At 26.8% G+C, this 21,116-nt stretch overlaps 4 protein-coding genes across 4 annotated transcripts; 2 read left to right on the forward strand and 2 right to left on the reverse strand.

The window, feature by feature from the left end:
- Positions 1-7,725: 7,725 nt before the first annotated feature.
- Positions 7,726-8,271, forward strand: EIN_465150 (hypothetical protein; the record flags this gene model as incomplete). Its single annotated transcript, XM_004184815.1, has 1 exon — positions 7,726-8,271. One exon carries the CDS (start codon positions 7,726-7,728, stop codon positions 8,269-8,271), a length of 546 nt encoding a protein of 181 aa, XP_004184863.1.
- A 5,342-nt stretch (positions 8,272-13,613) lies between these two features.
- On the forward strand, positions 13,614-14,723 carry EIN_465160 (hypothetical protein; the record flags this gene model as incomplete). Its single annotated transcript, XM_004184816.1, has 1 exon — positions 13,614-14,723. The coding sequence occupies one exon, from the start codon at positions 13,614-13,616 to the stop codon at positions 14,721-14,723; it is 1,110 nt and encodes a 369-aa protein (XP_004184864.1).
- A 1,288-nt stretch (positions 14,724-16,011) lies between these two features.
- EIN_465170 (hypothetical protein) lies at positions 16,012-16,587 on the reverse strand (the record flags this gene model as incomplete). Its single annotated transcript, XM_004184817.1, has 1 exon — positions 16,012-16,587. One exon carries the CDS (start codon positions 16,585-16,587, stop codon positions 16,012-16,014), a length of 576 nt encoding a protein of 191 aa, XP_004184865.1.
- A 1,293-nt stretch (positions 16,588-17,880) lies between these two features.
- EIN_465180 (protein kinase domain containing protein) lies at positions 17,881-21,093 on the reverse strand (the record flags this gene model as incomplete). The annotated part of the gene is made up of 1 exon (XM_004184818.1): positions 17,881-21,093. A coding segment is annotated over one exon (3,213 nt), but the record flags the coding sequence as incomplete, so codon positions are not given.
- Between the last annotated feature and the right edge of the window lie 23 nt (positions 21,094-21,116).

Raw genomic sequence — 21,116 nt, forward strand, 5'->3', positions numbered from 1 at the left:
CACACATTTTATGAATTCCATAAAATAAGACGAAAAGTATGCAAAATAAAGTCTGTCGATTTCTGTCTGACTTGCAATGGTATAGATTGTTCCTTTTACCACATTTTATTACGAGACACCCGGAGTCTAAATATCTGCCGCAGTACGATCAAATTATTTATTATTACTATATACTGACGTTGCTATCTACTGATTATGAGTGAATTGAGTTGTTTTAATATATCAATTTGGTTTATCTTCAAATAAAATTATTGTTATATTTATTTTATAATACAAAAAAATAAACAAAAAAATTAGTTTTTTTTGAAAACGATTGAAATATTTATAAAAAATTAACATTTTAATATATTGAAATTTTGGATTGTTGTTGATGTGTTTTTATTAATTATACAACATGAGAAGGATTAATGATATATATATACAGTGAAATAAATATTCAATTGAAACTAATAAATTATCAATATTATTAATATTGTTAAACTAACAATACAATAAAAAATACAGTTCCTCAATAAAATAATCAGCTTCTAATTACACTGAAAATGATAGAAAATTAAACATAAACATCAAGGTGTTGTGTATGTTCTTGTTATAAACTGTTTCCATTTAATCGATAGCGCCCATTTTGGATTACATATTTTTATCTTTAAACATTGGGAAAACATCCTAATTTATTTATATTTCGTTATCGTTTTATTTTTATTAATTATGACCACCAAATTTTAAAGACTATTAACTGTCAAATAGACAAAAAACAACTAAAATATTAAATTAATTTAAACAATTTTCATATTTGTTAAATAGTTTAAAATTGCTCAAGTGGCCGATTGGACCTCCTTTTTCCATTTTACATATTTTAAATCTGTTTATCAATGAGTCCATCAACTTATTTATCATTGAAATTGGCAACTGTTTCCATTCTTTTTTGAGTGCTCTAAACAAAAGACTTTTTGTTCTAAATAACTTTTTCTTCTTGCGAATTCTTGTTTCAAGAATTGCCCATAGATGTTCAATTGGTGACAAATCGGGGCTAGAAGATGGCCATTATACTGGGTTTGTTTTCATTTCTTTCAACCATCTCATTGTTTCAAGTGCTTTATGTGGTGGTGCACCATCTTGTTGAAAAAACAATTTGCTTCTGTGTTTTTTCATGTCTTCAATGACTCCATTATTTTTTAACATGGAACGGTAATCTATGGCTTTCATTCTGTCTTTGCAAAGTATTAATTTTGATTTATAATCTCGACCAATCGCACCCCAAACCATTAAACTCGAATTATATTTGGGTATTTGTTGTGTTGTTTTTTAAACGTGTTTATGTTGATTCTTTTTTTCCATTTTGTTGTTGTTGTTGTTTTGTTCAAAAGACTCTTAATTTTTGTTGGTCGCATCCAACAATATTTTTTATCTGGAAACAAACACAATCTTGACTCATCTGACACGATAACAGATTCCCATTTTTGATGTTTCTTTTTTTTGAGCGACTTTTTGCAAAAATTGTACCTGTTTATAATTTGTTTTTCTGTTAATATTTGTGTCGACTTTTGTTTACAATACTTGAATTTTTGTTCTTTCCGTATGTTATAAATTGTTGACTTTGAAACGTTTGCGGCTTGTGCCAATTCATGACAAGTTGAAAATGGGTTTGAAGTGGTTTGTTTTTCAACCATTTGACATACCAACTCTGTTCTTTTATTTGGTCTCCCTCTTTTGTTTAAAGGAATTACAATTTCTCCAGACAACACCTTCTTAATTCTTGATATTCGGTTCGGTGAAACGTTGTAAAATCTTTGGATTGAAGAATATGAATCACCATTTTGAAGTGATTTTATTATTAATTTATCAATCGCATCCATTGATATTTAAAGTTGCGTTTCTTTTTTTATTTGTAAATTTCATAAAAATGTCTGTTTAATTGTCTCTTTCATTAATGTCTTTTATTATTCTTTAATAATTAATATTTTAAATTTGTTTTTAATAATAACAAAAAGAACGATTTAAAAGTGAATTTGGTTTCTTTTAGAAAAATAAAACAATTTTCAAAAGTGTTTGTTTATTTTTTGGTTGTGAATTTTATATCTTTTTGTGTATTTTTATAGTTGTTTTGTACTATAATTAAAACAAAATTAACAAATGTTGTTTCTAATACATTTTTGGGCAAAAATTTACTCTAAATCTAAATTTTAATTTTTCTTTGTAAAAAAGAGACAATAAGACAAGAAAAAACAGGTAAAAAATACAAATTCGATTTTTTGTGAAAAAAAAACGAGACCAGTAAAAAGACCAAAAGTGAAAAATTCCCAAATAAAAGGATGGTTGGTTTGTATGAACATTCCCGAAATATTACTTAAATATTATTTTTTTACGCTATCGTTTTTTAAAATACAGTTTATTAACAAATATATTTATTTGTGAATTTAAAAATAAAAACACAAACGTGTAATTTCATGAATAAATCAAAGTACACCCCGCAAAATATGGGTGTTGGGATAAAATATTCTTGCACAAAAATATTTTTGCATAAAATATTCTTGAAAATAATATTCTACAAATAAAGGTACAATTTTTTTCAACAATAGTTCAATTGTTACTTAAAATAAAAATAAACAATAATTTTGATTTACATTTCTATTAATAAGTTAATTCGATGTTTATTTTAACAAAAAGTAAAAATAAACGATAACACAAAACATCAAGTTTAAAAATACACACATTTTACATAATTTTAGTAATTTCAAACATTTTTATAATTTATAACAATATTTCGTTTTTATTTAAAATATAAATATTATAAAATGAAACAATATGTTAAAAATATAATCGTGTTTCAATATAACTAAATTTAATATAAATATTTAAAAATCATGTTGGTCTTTAATCTATATTTGACTCTTAAATTATTAAAAATACCAGTATATAAAAATTGAGTATTATTTTGTTGCTAAAAATAACTTTTATTTATGTTTCGAAATCAACGATTTAATATTGAAAAATTATATTATATTTACAGAACTAAAATTAATATATATAAACAAATTAATGATAAGTTTCAAACAAAAATATCGTGTTAATAATAAGTCATGTATATAATTATATAATATTGTTTCTAAAATTGTGTTTTTAACTTGACATACAAAGTATATTTATTTTCATTATATTATTTAAGCAAACATTTTTAATATGGTAGTCATGGACTTTCATCCAGAATTGACACAAATGAAAAGTCAAAAGAAGTGTAAAGATGGTACATATAAGTTTATACCGGTAGTTGATGGTTATCCATTTCACCCACAAAATGGCAACAGAAATATATTTAAATGCTGCAGTTGCGAAGTGAAAATTAAAATCACACGGACGGAAGGTTCAAATGACAACTTCAAATACATTGAATATGATTTTGTTGACAAAACCAAAACACGACACACCCACGACAAAAAAACAGTGAACATCAAATCCACAAAGTTAAAAGAGATGGTTGAATCAAATTTGTTGATTTCTGCTTCTAAATTGATAGAACAACACGAAGAATTGTTTATCAAAGATTCAAGAAGAATGACAACAATAAGAAGAACAATCAATAAATTCAAAAAGTTGTATGATTGAAGAAAAGTTAAACGAATTGTTGTATGGTGGTAAGTATCATGTAGTCGATGAAGACAAATATTTTATTTTTATTTCAATTGAAAAAGTGGTTGAAATGAAGGATCGACAAATTGCATATGTGTTAATGGATGGAACGTTTAGTTCGTGCCCAAATGATTACGAACAATTGTATACTATTCACGTATTGTTATCAAATGGACAGTGTTATACATTAGTTCATTGTTTAATGTCTAAAAGAAGAGAAAGTGATTACCGCGAAATGTTTAGTGTAATCAATTCCTACTTTTTCTCTGTTTGGAATCATCAATTACTCACAAAAAATACTAGTGTCATGATAGACTTTGAAACAGCAGTAATCAATATCTTGTCAGATTTAGGTTGTTGTGTGCATGGGTGTTATTTTCATTACACCCAGTGCTTGTGGAGAGCACTACAAAGAATTGGTCTTTCAAGTTGTTATTATCCTGGTACTACTATTTGGAAAATAATGTCAAAATTGAAAGTTTTGGCATTTTATAAAGCAAGCGAAATAATTGATAAGTACGATGACATTAAAAAACAAACTGAAAATTGTGAAATTGATAAAGAACTAAAGATCAAAATAGATGACTTTTTGAAATATTTTGAAGATGTTTGGTTGAATAAATATCCAATCGATCTTTGGTGCCAATTTGATCAACAAGTTAGGACTGATAATTTATCCGAAAGTTATCATTCGGCTCTTGTAAAAAGAATAAGTACCAAAAAACCAACAGTTGAGACATTGTTGTTGAACTTGATGAATTTGGAAGCACTTCAATTGAAAAAAATAAAACAAATGGATAGTGGTAAAAATAATTACACCAAGAGACCAACTAGATTGTTTTATATCACATTAAACTACTACAGTCAAAGCTCCGGAAAAGAATCATTCGAAAATAATTTAGTTGAAGTTATTAATGGATATAATTGGACAAAATTATACGAGCTTGGTTCAGAACCAACATGTGTTGATATTTTGAATACTACAAATTTGACAACGAAGAAAGTGAATGAAAACTATATCGGAGAAATAAAAGACAAAGTGAAAGAAAAAGAAAGTACAAACGAAAATGAACAAATCTTTTTAGAAAAAGAAAGAAAAGAAATTCAAAAAATAAAAGTTGTTTCGTCTCTTAAAGTTGATAAAAAAGTGCAGGTGTAAAAAGTACCTCAAGCTATGTTCCATTATCAAAAAGAAAATTTGTTGGTGATGGTAAAAGGAAAAAAACACATAAAGATAATTAAATTAAAATGATTTGTTGATTTTTTAACATATCAACAATTTTAACTGCAATATATTCGCTTAATTCAATATAAAACTCTTATAAAAATTATTTATATTTCATTAAACAGTATATAGTTTTAAATAATTTACATTAAATAGAAAAAGTTTAATTTTCAAAATTCACATGGTTTTAATATAAGTACATTCTAATAAATAATTATTATTTATTAAATGATTAAATGAATAATATATGATATATTTTACATGATTGTAATCATTGTTAAAAAATATTAAATAAACAATATTATGTGTAATTCATACTCAATTTTTATATACTGGTATTTTTAATAATTTAAGAGTCAAATATAGATTAAAGACCAACATGATTTTTAAATATTTATATTAAATTTAGTTATATTGAAACACGATTATATTTTTAACATATTGTTTCATTTTATAATATTTATATTTTAAATAAAAACGAAATATTGTTATAAATTATAAAAATGTTTGAAATTACTAAAATTATGTAAAATGTGTGTATTTTTAAACTTGATGTTTTGTGTTATCGTTTATTTTTACTTTTTGTTAAAATAAACATCGAATTAACTTATTAATAGAAATGTAAATCAAAATTATTGTTTATTTTTATTTTAAGTAACAATTGAACTATTGTTGAAAAAAATTGTACCTTTATTTGTAGAATATTATTTTCAAGAATATTTTATGCAAAAATATTTTTGTGCAAGAATATTTTGCCACTCAACCTAAAATATGCAGACGATTGTGTTAAATTGATTACAATGACAATAGTATATTTTTGTTCTTGATTTTATCAATATATGTATCAATTTACGGCTTATTATAATGTGTTTACAACCCAGCATTAAGCAGTGATTATTATATTACTATCTCACGTCTTAATTATATTATTTTAACAAACTGAAATATTATTCAATTAATAGTTAAAAGGAGTTTATGTAAAGTAGTCAATAACCAACTTTAGCAATGATCAACTTTTTTGTTGTCAATACTTCGTATATTTTATAAAATGTCACGTATAAAAAACATGTTACAAAATGTTATAAACAAAATGATGAATGTTAATTTAATTTCATTGGTTTTTCTTATAGTTGTACATTATTGATATTAACGTACTTGTCTTGTGATTGTTTGAAAAATAAAAATAACATTTAATTTTGATTTTTGATGAATATTTTTAAGATCTGTTCAATTAAAAATTGTTATTCTTCATTAAAAATTTTATAATCCATCAATAAAAACCTGTTTTTCTTGCTCTTTTTGTTTATTAACAGTTAATTTAATTGTCGATGTTTATTTTTTGATGACATGGCACTTAATAAACAAGAAAATTAAATAAAATAATGCTAACTTTCAATACAAAACAGGTATGGACTCAATCAAAGGTGAAACACTGTTTTTCATTATCGCCTTTATAATTGAATGACTTTTATTGTTGGGAAGAATATCTTATTACTCTTGGGTCCTTTCGTTGATTCTATTGCCGGTGTGTTTAATTTTGACGATTTTATTAATCTTCATGTTTATACACAGACACGACAAGTTTATTGGTGGATAAATTAAATATTGCCTGAATCATGTTTTGTATTAAAAATCGTGGTGTAATGTTTGAATATATTGATAAATAACTGGTCATAAAAATGAATAATTATTTTATATGTTTTTTATGTTGTTTTAGTTCTACTTCATATTGATTTTAAAATGTATTTACTATTTAAATTATTTACAAACACGTGATTTCTGTTATTATAAATTAAAGTCGTTTTATCAAATTGAAATAAGAAATAGTCGCGTGTTTTGAAAATTATTTCGACACAGTACAAGAAGCTGTTTTTCTTAATAATTTGATTTTTGTATTTAAAAGCAAAAGAGCACTTGAAAACAGTCTAAACAGAATTCGAAGAAACGACAAAAATATGAAAAGTGATATTGAAGTGTTGTCTGTAAACAATGACACTGTCATTTACGAAATCCTCAAAACACAAAAGAAAAGCAAATATCTTAAAGCTCAAATATTAGATTTGCAAAAATTTAATGTCGAAAATGACTTCAAAGTGTTTACAAAATTCGTAAAAACTTCTTCTGCAATTAATTAGAAAGTTGTTGAAAAACAAACTAACTCAACACGATAAACAGAATTACTGCTTTTACAACATCTGTATACCCGTTCTGGAAACTCTTTTTTGTTTAAAGTTGAAAACGAACACCTTGTTATTTTTGTTATCAAAGAAAAGTGTGAAAAATACACAATTGAATTACACGATGATAATATGTATTTTGGACACCAATTGGAGATACTAGATTTGTGATTAAATTATATTGTAAATAAATATTGTTATTAAAGACGAACTTCACATAAAAAGTGGTTCAGAATGTCTTTGAATACAACAGAGAAAAGGATGCTTTATTTGGTAAAGATCTTTGCAATGGTTTATATAATATTGTTTTCACTGACCAATTTTTTTATTAAAAATTTCATATTATTTTGTACATGCAAATGACAAAAATCGGTTTTCGTTTGCATGGAGTGGCACATCTTCTATCGCAATAAAATAATTTAAAAAGATTATAATATTAAAAAAATAATATCATTTAATAAAGTTTATCACAAGATAAATAAATAAATTATTGTGAATAAAATTACAATAGTTTTTTAATTTTATTGTAACGAACTTATTTATTTGATTAATATATAGATGAATAACAATAACAAGCTTCTCATCAAATTTTCATTATTCTAAAATAAGCTATAAAGCAAATAATAAAATTATTATTATTATTACTTAATTAACTATGTTACAATTTTTCACAAATTGAAGAACTGTTTAACAAAAATGTTACCAATAGTGGATAGACCGTTACTCAATGAAGCGGAATTGGCAACAGGACATGAACGACTCTTTGGACCCGATATTTATGTGTTACAAGATGAAAAGAAATCTGAACTACTAAAATCCACATTTGAAGAACTTGTCAAATCATATATTACCACAAAAGACCAACTTGTTTCGACTCCAGATACACTCACCAAAATGTCCGAGTATTATGTCTCAAACACAGAAGTTTCAATAACAAAAGAAGACCGAATGAAATCATTACAGGAGCAAATGGAGATACACGAACGCATCTATGACAAGATGGATGAAGAAGATAAACGTCGAGAAGAAATCAAACAAAAGTGCCACCAGTTACAGTTACAACTCACCACTTTAAAAGAAATTATTAATACCATAATAAAATCCAATAAAAACGATGATCTTACATTTTACAAAACCTATGATGATAATATTTACGAGATGATCGATTTAGAAACAAAATTGTGTGACGAAGAAAAAAGTCCTCTTCTTCTCAAAATTGCAGACATTGAACCGAAGCACTAAAATAAGATTGAAAGATATAAAAACTTGTTAAAAATGACTAGAGAATTTAAATTTAAATCGGAGTTTTTTGGACAATTTGGATTGCCAAAAAACAGCGTCTTTAAAGACTTCCACACATTTGAAAAAAACATCAAAAGTAAATTTGTAAAGGTGCTGTATCAAATAAAAAGGTGTCCCAGACGAAAATGGAATTCAAACCATTTCTAATTCAAAACAGAAGTTCTGTGTTGTTTTTAAAAAGACGGGCAAAGAATTTTATTGTGGATGTTGTGTCATGAAAAGTGAAGGTAAAGAATAAGTGTATCCGTTTTCTATCAAATAAAATAGTCATATCATTTTGGACTTAAAATATGACAATTACTTCATTGATACATATGACAAAACAATCATATTTAAAAATTACACCTTTGAATAAGCAAAACAACAACAGAGGAATGCTTCAAAAATATCAAACTCTCAAAAAATAGTTTATGCTTTAAATGTTATTCATTTTGTTCAAACAACAAGAAAGAATTAATAAAATTTGTATTAAATAAAAAAGATAAAAAGTAAATAACATTAAATACAAATAATTTATCAACAAAAAAATAAAGAATATAAATTTAACAAAAAACAAACGACAAAAGCATAGAATACTTCAACATGACTTGTTTGCAACTCTGATAGAACACTTCAACATGATTTTAATATTGACACAATTATATAGATTGTGAATAATATCAATATACTTTGACAAAACAGTCGAAACAACCGTTACAATGCCTAATCCAGTAAATGCCAAATTTTAAACATTTGATTTTGTTACAAAGTCTCCAAATTAAATTTTTTTTGTTGGTATAGAAAGATGTTACCATTTGAGTAATGTGAACATTAACTGTTCATTTAACAACATAAGATTTAATTTTTGAAATAATCATAGGGATTTGATTTTGATTAACAATCAAATCAAAAAATTGCAAAAGTTAACTTTTGTGTATTTTTAACTACATTGCGTGTTGAAAAGGTTGGATATCAAAGAAATTACTTTTAATGACAGTGTATTTGATTGTTCACTAAAGTTTGTTAACCTTACGATACTGTTACTGTTTTAAATAAAACACAATTTTTTTGAACTTGATATGTTATACAAAAAACTTAACTTGTGGCGACTCTTTTGAAATGCAAACAGTAAACAAACCAATCTCACAAACAATAATTTTTAGGTTTTATTTTTTTCTTCAATTTTTGGAAATGTTTTAATTAAAAAACTAAAAGTATTGGCGTTTTCATCAACAAAACATTTTTTTTTCAAAAAATGTTTTATAAAAGAAAAAAAAGAATTGAAGGTTAATTTGCAAAATTTGAATAAAATTGTTTTTAAAAATGAATCGAACAAAAAAGTTGTGAAAAAACAAGAAGGCATTGAAAAAAATGTCGGTCACCACATAGAAGTTGTATTTAAACATGAAGATAGTTTTGATTATTTATTTTATTATTTTGTTTATAAATTAACATTTTTTTTTCAAAAAAGATTTAAGATTCCATAAAATTTATATAAAAACAATAAAAAATTAAATTTTGAATTTTATTAAATATTTTTATTAAAGTCAGTATATTAAACTTATTTTGAACTTAAACTGTTTGTTTGTGTTTTTTCTGCAATTAAACACTTTTACTGTCAAATTGGATTTAATTTGTAATTCTTTGACATTGAAACAGCTCAACCAAATTACGTGGGTCGACAAGTCACACCTTGACAAACCCGAATTTGTTTGACCAACTCTATTAAGATAAAATCATTACAATAATAACTGTATCAATGATTTTTGGATACAAGAAGTTATTGTAAAAAGTGCTTTAGATATCAAAAATCTCAAAAAACAAATTTATAACAACAGTCCAATAATTATTAAATGTGTATATTGTTGAATTGATGGCAATACTTTTAATATTCTTGATTTTTCTTTGTTTAATAAACTTGGGCCATAAAGTCCGACACGTTAAAACAGTATTTTTTTCTTTGTTTTTCGGGATATTAATATATTTTGTCGAAATTTATACCTGTTTTACTTATCATTATTTTCCCTTATTTCGATTTTTTGCGTCTTATTTTTTGATTTTTAATTTTCTACTCACACTACAATTTCCTTATTTCAAAATCACGAAATATTTTGGTTTATAAAACACGAATAATTAATTTCATACCCAAATTGTATACAAAAATCGCAAATTTAATCAATACTATAACATTTAAAAAAATGAAAATAAAATTATTTATTTTCAATTCGTTGATTTTTACAATAACAACGAAAAACACGACTTAATTATAATTTTATTATTAAATTAAACTAAAAAGTGTATCAAAATTTTATATGGAAACACATGAAATTAATTAAAACACCACAAGTAACAAAACAATTTTTATTTTCGTTATGTTGAAAATATTAAAATATTAATTATATAAATGTAAATATATAATAATTGATTAATTTTGTTTTTATAGATGAAATATAGGTGATTCGAAATACAGTCAATATTCGATATAAGGATTTATTCGATATAAGGGAGAAAAATAAGAGGAAGCCCTTATACCAAATAATAGAAAAAAAAATTAAAAAAAAGAAATTTATGTGTTTGCTTTTTGTTGGTTGTTTCAATTTAAAAACCCAAAAATGGTAATAATTGGATTAATTTGTCACTAAGTTAAAAAGTCAATTAAATTAAATTAATATAAAAACTATGTTTTATTATATTTTTAATTGAACATTTTTAATTAAAATAAACAAAATACAATAATTATAATAAAAATAGATAAACAAGAAAATTTTATTTTGAAATAATACAATGAATGTATTTGCATTCTTTTAAAAAGTATACTTTTCTTGACAACATATAATAATCAATTGGTATTCCCGCTTTACGAACTTAATGTAACCAATTGATCATTACTTCCTCAAGTTCCAGGTTCTGTAGTTTCTTATTCGTTTATACTAGGATAAAAAATTATCAATGTTTCTTTAGAAATTGAACGCAAATGATAAACTTGCTTTGGAGAAATTACTATTTTCAATTGTTGTCCGACAACTTTGATTACTTTTTGTGAATTTTGATAAGGATCAATTAATTCAATAATTTTTATTTTGTCTCGTAACATCAATGATATTCTTATATTAACACATTTAGATTGCATTAAAACTTAATGATTTAACAGATTTATTTGAAGTTTTTAAGTCGAAACAAAATTAGATACAAAAGTTTTATTTATTATGTTAATTGTGTTAATAGATTTGTCTTTGTTTTTTGATTTATTATAAAATTAATTATTTATTTAAGATAAAAATAATTGCCAATTGTTTTCAAGATATAGGCAAAGTGTTTATTTTGGTTAGAAAAAAATAATAATCAAAAAAATAATTTTTGTGACAAAAAACAAACCGAGGTATTTTTTTGTTAATTATATAATTCCTCATTTTTTCCCTTATATCGAATAACATTGGTACCCGGTATTCCCTTATATCAAATAATGACTGTATTAATTGAAATAAAAATACTTTTTTATAATATAATAAAAATTAACAATTATCACTTGTGTTTATTTGACTTTTATAATACTTAATCATTCCATTATTAATTTATTATAGAATTTGTTTAATAATAATATGAAAAGACAAAGCAAATTACATTATTGTTTCATCACAGAAATACATAACAATAATGACATTTGTAAATGGAACACTTTTTATCAATTATTGTGATTATAATAAAATGTATTATAATTATAATTATAGTTTTGTTATACAACAAATATAATCAAAAAATCATATTTTTGTTAATGCTAAAAAACTATTTTTACTTATCAAAACAAAGTAGTTACTTTATTTATAATTTGTGAAAACAATGAATGTTTTAATGAACGTTTTTGTGGGATGAACAAATAAATAATTGAAGAAAAAACACATCAAAAATAATATAAGAATTATAAATGCTCATAACATTTAGCACATTTCCCGTTTTTCTTGACATAATTCATTAATTATTTCAATAAAAATTTTAAAAAATAGCAGAAAAACAAATCCGAAAGTCCGATACGTCGGACTTTGTGTCCGGAGTTTAAATTGAGGGTTTTAATTTTTTTAAATGTTCATACAGAAATCAGAGTGCCAAACAACGTAGTTGTGTTACCAAAGTTTAAAGTGTTTGAATTGGTTTCTAAAGGAAAAATCTTATTCATTTTATCGACACTCAAACTCAGAGTAAAATGGCGAAAGTCAATTTCTAGTGTTCGATAAAAAGCATTGAACTCTATATGAAAAGCTGTTGCAAAATTATATTGTTAAACATGGTATAAGACCAAACAAAAATTACGTTTTATTCACCCCCTAAATGTGAGTTGTTTTCGATGAAAGATAATTCAATTTAAAAATGATGACATTTGAAACGAATGGTATTGATGTTTTTGATTTTTATATTTTTTAAACAAAATACAGTAAAACCTCCCAAGAGCGGGAGATGTGGTAATTTTGTTCTCTCAAGAGCGGGCATTTTTAGCCAATCAAACCTTATAAACCGCTCGATAGAGAACTCTATTTTTAGTTTCAGTCTAAAAAATGCCCGCTCTTGGGAAAACCCGCTCTTCAGAGATACCGCTCTTGGGAGGTTTTACTGTAATTAGCAATTTAATTTCAATAAGATAATATTGTTTGACAGATTCTATTTAGTTTATAACTGTTATAGTCTAAAAACATTTAAAATTTATTTTTTTAAAAAACAACTAAATTTACATTTTCAATTTTAAATAAATAAATTTTTATTCTATGTTTTTATTTTTTAATTAAAATCCCCAAATTTTACAAATAAAAAACCTAAAATTTAGAGATGAACAACTTTAAAAGTTTAACAAAGTATATAAAATGACTTAAATTATAATAAAAAGAATTAGTTTTTTAAATTTATTTATATTTAATAAACGAAAACTGAGAACTTTTTATATGAAACGTTTTTTTGTTATACTTTCATTGTTATATCTTTGCTATTCTAAATACATACAAATCAGTTTAACTGGCCCCATCACGTCTTTAAAATCAGCTGGCTTACTTGCCTCTCCTGGTGACATAATAGAGTTTAATTCTGGTGAATATTCTGGTCAAAGTTTACCATCCAAAGTTAGTGGTACCCCCTCCAGTCCCATAATAATACGAGCTGCTCTCAATGCTAAAGTGACGATAGGTACAAAACAAGGCAATTATTACTGTCTTTCTTTAGTCAACTCTTCGAATATTCACGTTGATGGTCCCTTCACATTACAGCACTCAACTTATCAAGCAGTTTCAATAGAGAATAGTACGAACATCACCATCTCCAACATGAAGATCTACAATTCGACGATGTGGGCTATCTTTGCACGAGGGAGGCACATCCACATTTCAAACAATTATGTTGAGGGCTGTGTGATGCGCAACGAGAACTGTAAGAGTACAAATGGTTGGGAGCAGTGTTTAGCTACCAACGCGATATCTGCATATGGTCCAATCATGTCCGAGAATGTTACTTTTGAGAACAACGAGGTTTATCATTCTTGGGGTGAAGGAATGGACTTAATTTTATGTTCAAATTGTATAGCCCGTGGTAACTATTTTCACGACATCTTCCCAATCATGTTTTATTCAGACAATGGCAGAAACCTATTAATAGAAAATAATATTTTTAGACAATCAAATGGGTCACTCAAGGGCTGTGGCAGTGTAAGTTACCACGCGATTTCCTTTGGAAACGAAAAGTGGCCGAAAGACCCGGTGGCCACTGTTAACATGACTGTCAAGAACAATTTCATTTGGGGGACTTATAACGGCGTCAGTTACTTTGGGGGGAGTGATATAGCACACTACAGTGATATTAATGTCATTTTTAACACGTTTTGGAAATTAAAGGGGTGCGCTCTTCAATTTTTGGAGGAGCCTGTTTTGAAGGGAAATACGAATAACTGCGTGTTTAAAAATAATTTTGTGTACTCTCCAAATGACTATTTCTCCGCTGCTGTTAACGAGAATTACACAAAATTCTGGAACGTCTCTGCAAACGTCTATTATGGAGTTAATAGAATTCAATTGAAAGACACGTGGAACGGGACCGATGGGAAGGCACATTCAATTCGATTTAATTTGACCGAAAGTGGTCCACTCGAGTTCTTTGGTGGCGGGGCGTATGGAAATTGTTCGAATGAAAGTTATTGGAATGTTGATGTGCAGACATATTGTTTTATACCTAATAATAAATCTGTGTTGTATCATATGGGGGTGGACGCAGGGTACAAAGAAATGGAAGGAAAAATCGAAAAAGATTACTTTGGATGTGCAAGAAATAGAGTCAGACCGTCGATTGGATATTCAGAAGGTGATTTTATATGTATTAGCAAGAGCGCAACTTTGGGCAGTACTATCATATTATTATTCTCTGTGATAATTGGAATTATTTAAATTTTAAAAGTGTGAAATTAACATTTTTTTTAAAATTCACGTTTTTGAATATTTCATATTGATAAGTATTTATAACAATATGTAAATTATATACTTGTTGACCATTTTAAGCAGAGGTTTCTAAAATCACAATTTGAATTACCCACGTCACCATTTAATAACAAAATAATCATTTTTTTTAAAAAATTAGTACGTTATAATAATACATTTTCGGCAATATTTATTTTAAAAAATCCTGATTTTAAGTTACTGGTGCGTACTATTATTATAGTAAATTCATAAAAATTTTTAAATGGTTTAAATAAATAATTTTAATACTAATAAAAATTAATAAAAATTCAACATCAATTTATTTACAGTCATAACAAAAAGGTGTCTCGTTCGAAAAAACCTGTCTTGAAAAAAACGAATAAATTAATTGGTATTTTTCATCAAAATGTTATTATTATGTTATATATAACAAAAATGAATAACAAAAGGGAATAACAAAAGGGAATAACAAAAAATGAGTTAATTTGCTTTTCGGGGTCGACCTCTTGGGTTTTTTGGTTTCTTTTCTAATATTGATTTTTCTTCAGGAGTCTTGTTCTTACTGCTTTTTTTCCTTCCTCTTGTAGACTTGGGTTTGGGGTTCGGGCTTCAAATACAAACGTATTTTAGACAGACTTTCTTAAATGATTTGTTCGTCGACTTCGCAGTCTAACAACAATTGTACTTCGTCGTCGATGTTTAGATCGTTTGTTTGATGAGTCTGTTTTTTTCGCAGTTCACAGACTTTAATAGCTGTTATAGAAACCCTAGGAGTTGGAAGGTCTTCATATTTAAACCTTCTTTTCAGTTCCACTCACCTTATTTCATTTTTAACGGAATTGTAAAAAATTATTATTGAAGAAAATCAATTGAAACGGATAAAATTATCCGATAAAAGGATGAAAATCAAATATTTTATTCGGGTTTAATCTTAGTACATTTCTAGTTTTTTTATTATATTTTTTTACTATAATAATCTTCGCGACAGGTTTTTCCAAACGAGACAGGTTTTTCGTGTTACTATATTATAAAACAGCTAATAATTAGTTTATTTTTTGTAATAATATTTATTGTATTTAAATTATATTATTTACCATTAAAGTCAACCAAGTTATATTCTATAATAAGTTACTAGTAAATATATAGTTACTTAAAATAGTATTTTTTATTATTCATTTATCAATATTCTTTTTACATATTATATACTATTATTTATAATTAATTAAACTATATACCATTTGGAAGTCGTTTAACGAGTTTACCACTTTTCTACTGCTTTTAACACCCTTTTAACGAATGAGTCAAATTTCTCTTTCAGTGCGCCAGATGCATATGCGCTCTCAACACAACTCAAATAATCGTCGTGTACAATTGCCTTGCCATTAAACATCTGTTTAAGCACTTCAAAGCTCCCTTTATCTCCAGCGCCCCCAAGACTTAAAGCGACGAAAACGTGTTGTGTTGGTTTCACAGTTTTCAGAACCTCTTTACAAGCGTTTTTCAGTGGAGCGCAAAGGTCCCAGCACCACACAGGCCCAACAAAAACGAGTGCGGCGTATTTGGCAATATTAGCAAGGTTGTCTGTCTTGAGGTAAGACGAGTAGTCATAGCCCAAATAAGACTCGGAGAAACTTGTAAAGTAATTTGTATAACTACTTCTGTTCATCCCATCCTTTTCTTGGATCTGCACAATGTCCGATGGGATGGCAGCGTGGAGGTCGTTGGCTATTTTCTCGGAGTGCCCGTTACGGGAGTAATAGATTATTAAAGCTTTTTGATTTGTTGTAGAATCAAAGTCGACTTGTTCTATTTGCTTGATGTCATCGAAACTCATCTTTGGAAGTATTGTATTTTGAAGTTTTGTGTTTTTTATATTTATATCTGAAAAGAATTGTGCGAGATTTAAATGATTTTATTTTAATTTAACTTTTCAGGTGTTTGATATTCAATGATTTTATTTTTTTATTAAAATTTTTAATATTAATATGAAATAATTATAGTATATACTTGAAATCTTTTAATTAATTAATTGATCTAAATATTGGCTTTTAACCTTTCAAAGTGAAAACTGAATAATTTTTATTCTCGTTTTTATTACTTCAAGATAAAACATTTTTTAAAAAATTTTGTATTTGAACTAAAAAGATCTTTAATTAAAAACAGTGTATCACAAACAAATAAAATTTATGAAGACCCGATAAATCCCAAAGCGCTTTCGTAAAAACTCTTATGCATGTTTAGTTATAACAAGTATATATTATTTTGAACATATGTAAATAGTGAACATTGGTCTGTAAATGCCCTTAGGTTGCGAAAAAACTAATTGATTTTGTGTTTTGAATTTGTTTTTAATCATTCTAAAAATAGATTATGATATAGATAAAACTTATCCAGTTTTCCAGCTTTACACAAAAAGTTGATTCAGTTGACTTGCTAGGGTTAATGTACATTTTTATTTTTTTGTTTTTACCAAAAACAATTACAGATTGAGGGAAAAATGGGTGACAAATACAAAGGAATTTAGCTTCATTTACTTATGTTTTTGAACCTATTTGTGTATCCATAAATTAGCCTTTCCCTTGGTTTAATGTTTGTAATTATTGCTTTTTGAGGGACCGTCTTTTATCACTTTTACTCTGTAAAAAGTTTGCACTCTTTTTGATGTGTCATTTTTGTTTATGTTATTATTTAATAGTTTTTTTAAATCAAAACAACACTAAATATCATAACAAACACATATTTTTTTAAAAAAATGACAAATCACGAACATAATAATTACTCATATTGAAAGTTGAAATACAAGACTTCAGTGTTCAGATGTTATAAGTGCTATACATTATTAATGGTTTTTTCATTTATTATTTTTGTTATATTATTTTTTGGGGGGAATTTTAATTTTTACTATTTTTTAAATATTTTATAATTATAATTTATAATTATGTTTATTGTAATTTGAATACTATAATATATGGTACATATTGTCCATTTTCAGTCAATTAACCATTAAAATATAAGTTTAGCTTATCACTTACCCTACAGTAATTTTACTGAATAAAAACGACACGGATTATTAAAATTGTTGTTTCATTTGTAATAAAAACATTTAAAAGTAAAACCATATTAATGTTTATTTTGTTTCCAATAAATTGACGACTTCATTAATATTTGGTCTATCGTCTGGTTGTTGACTCCAACATTTTTGTATCAATTCATATTGACTGTCACTCATATTTTCATTTCTCTCAAGTCGTTTACCCGAAATCACAAATTCTGCTATTTTCCATGGAAACTTAAACACGTTTTTATCGTACGCGTCTCCCCATTTTAACGTTTCGTACAAAGTGACGCCAAATGAATAGATATCTGCACTCTTCTTATACTTTTCTTTTTTTAACACCTCAGGTGCCATATACACTGGTGTTCCAACACCTTTAGTGAATGTCATGTTAGTCATCAATAAATTGATATTTCTTGCACTTCCAAAGTCAGTTAATTTCGCATTCACTTTGTCGTTAATATCAAGTGAAAATACAAGTAAATTGTCTGGTTTGATGTCTCTGTGTACAATCCCGTTTGTGTGTAAGTAAAGCAACCCATTTGCCATATCATTCATGACTTTTATTTTAATTTCTTTTTGTATTGTTATTTTCTTTTTGTTCTTTATCAAGTCGTTTAAACTGCCAAATTGAGCAAATTCAGTGACCATACATATCTTGTTTGGTATGAACACAGCACCATAGAAGTGGACCAAATAGTCACTTCTAAATTTGTCCAACATATTCACTTCCTTTTCAAATTCTTTCATTTTGATTTCGTCATTGCACCCCTCTTTCATTTTCTTAATTGCAACTTTGTATCCTCGAAATTCACCCAAATACACAATTCCAAACGAGCCTTCACCAAGTCGTTTTTCCTCATGTAACTCGTGATAGTCGAGGTGTGTTGTCATTTGGGTTTTTGCACTTATTTGTATTTGTTGGATCATTTGTAAACCGTTTTGAATATCAAGACCAACACATACAATTTTATCTTCGATGTTGCAAGAACAAATTGGTGTTAAAAACATCTCAAATTCACACGCTTCTCCACTTTTTAAATTTACCAAACTTGGCTCCGTTCTGATGTTGTAATTTTCACATCCTTTTAAAACACTAAACTGGATTTTAATTGCATTTTTTGACTTGTTTCCAACACACAACACCTCGCGCGTTTCTTTACCAACTGGAATGTCGCTGTTTTCATTGTCATCGTTAACAAAGACGAGTGTTTTCTTGTTGGATACAAGCCATTCATTGATATCATAAAACGTAATATTTGATCGCTTCATTTTGAATACACAAACATTCTGCATCTTCTTTTTGTTTCCAAAGTAATTGTACAAATAGGAAAGTGTAAATAATAGTACTATAACTACAATAATAACTATTACTACAAACGTGACTGATAGACTTGTTATTAAAACTGTGTTTGGGGTGTCTTCACATGATTTTCTATCATCACTAAGTTGTTTACCTTGACTACATTTCAAACATTCACCATTAAACGCTGCAATACAAAACATAAAATGAGTATAATGAACACACTTGTTGTTGACATATATGTTGTCTTTTTGGCACACCTCGCATGAGTATTGATCAATACACTTTGTACAGTTTTCAATACATGTTTTGCACCGAGGTATATATGAGTCCAAGTAATAACCCCCTTCACATCGTTCACAACCAAATTGTGTTTTATCTGCGCATCCAACAAGTCCTGAATAACTTTGACACGTCAACATTTCTGATGGTATCAAAAAGTAATTCAGTTTGCATGTTATACACGAATTCAAATCTTTACACACCGCACAAGTCGAGTCACAAGTAACACAATCACTTTTTTCTCTGTAATACCCCTCTTGGCATAATGCACATCCAATCATATTTGGCATTTCTTTTTTGCACTTTTTGAAAAAGTCTTCTGTTCGTTCACATGTATTGTCTTTATTTAAAAACTCCAATTCTGGACGACACGACAAACAATGTGTCGAATTGAAACACGTTGTACAGTTGTTTTCACATTTGTTGCAACTGCCGTTTGTTAAGTAATATCCATCCAAACAGGAAATACACCCTTTTGATGATTTAATTTGACATCTATCTGTTTCACTCTCAATTTGTTTGAGTTGGTCGTTCTCTTTTGTACAATTCCCATCATATAATAGAAATCCATTATTACACTCAAATATAACAACTGTGTCATTGATAAAAGACTTCGTGGCATATTTGACATCGTTGCCAATTAATTTACAGTATTGTGTATCAATTGTGTTTTTTTCAACTTTTATATACATCGGCAAACACTTTATACATTTGTTTGATTTTGATTGTTGACAATTATATGTTTCTTTTGTTTCACATTGATTGGTTGTTGTCAATAGATACCCGTCTAAACAATTGATACATTTACCATCGAGACAACTTAAACAGTTTTCTAAACCACAATTGATACACACATTTTCTTTAATATAAGTATTGGTTTTGGCAACACAACTCACACAGTCATTTCCATCAACTGTGTCACATTTATTTTTTAAAATACACATGTCTTCTTTTGTGTTAATCACATTATTATTATCACAATTAATGCCATGGATTTTAGAATTCACCATTTTACATTTAATGCTATTTGTTTGATCATCTTTACAATTATGACACAAATTATTATTATTGAGGTATTGATCGATTTTACATTTGAAAATTACACTGTTTTTGTACAAGTCGTCTTTGTTGTCATTGTTACAGACACCACTTGTATCAAAATTGGACCCGTCGTTGCATTGAAGACATATTGTCGTTGTTTTATTTTTATAATAATATTTACAATTCGACTCTTCACAGTTTCCAGTCGTTGTGATTCCATTTCCACAATTTTCACAGGTGATTTTTGAGTTTGTTTCACACAAATTTTTGTTTTCAAAAATTTCACATGTTTTATTCCTTAAATGATAATCAGTTTGACATTTCAAACAATTATTTTCTCCATTCTGAAGTTCACAATTTCCGTTGTTATTTACACAAACATTTCCAAAATAATTTGTGTAGCTTTGACATTCAACGCAACTGCCTTCAATGAGTTCAAAAGGCGGATAACACACTTTACATTCCGCTCCATAATTCCCATAATTTTGACACATCTTACATTTGGGTTTAATGTTGTAACATTCGTCACAGGTACTTGAATTGTTTTGGTAAAGGTAACTTGGACATTCACATTGATAATTATTGACTACAAATTTATCTTCACAAGAAATACATTGATACTTTTCAGTTTGACTGCATGTTACACAATTTGGCATTTTACTGCATGGTGAGCCATTGTTTC

Source organism: Entamoeba invadens, assembly GCF_000330505.1.
Source record: "Entamoeba invadens IP1 unplaced genomic scaffold scaff_1105074725423, whole genome shotgun sequence".
Taxonomy (NCBI): domain Eukaryota; phylum Evosea; order Mastigamoebida; family Endamoebidae; genus Entamoeba; species Entamoeba invadens.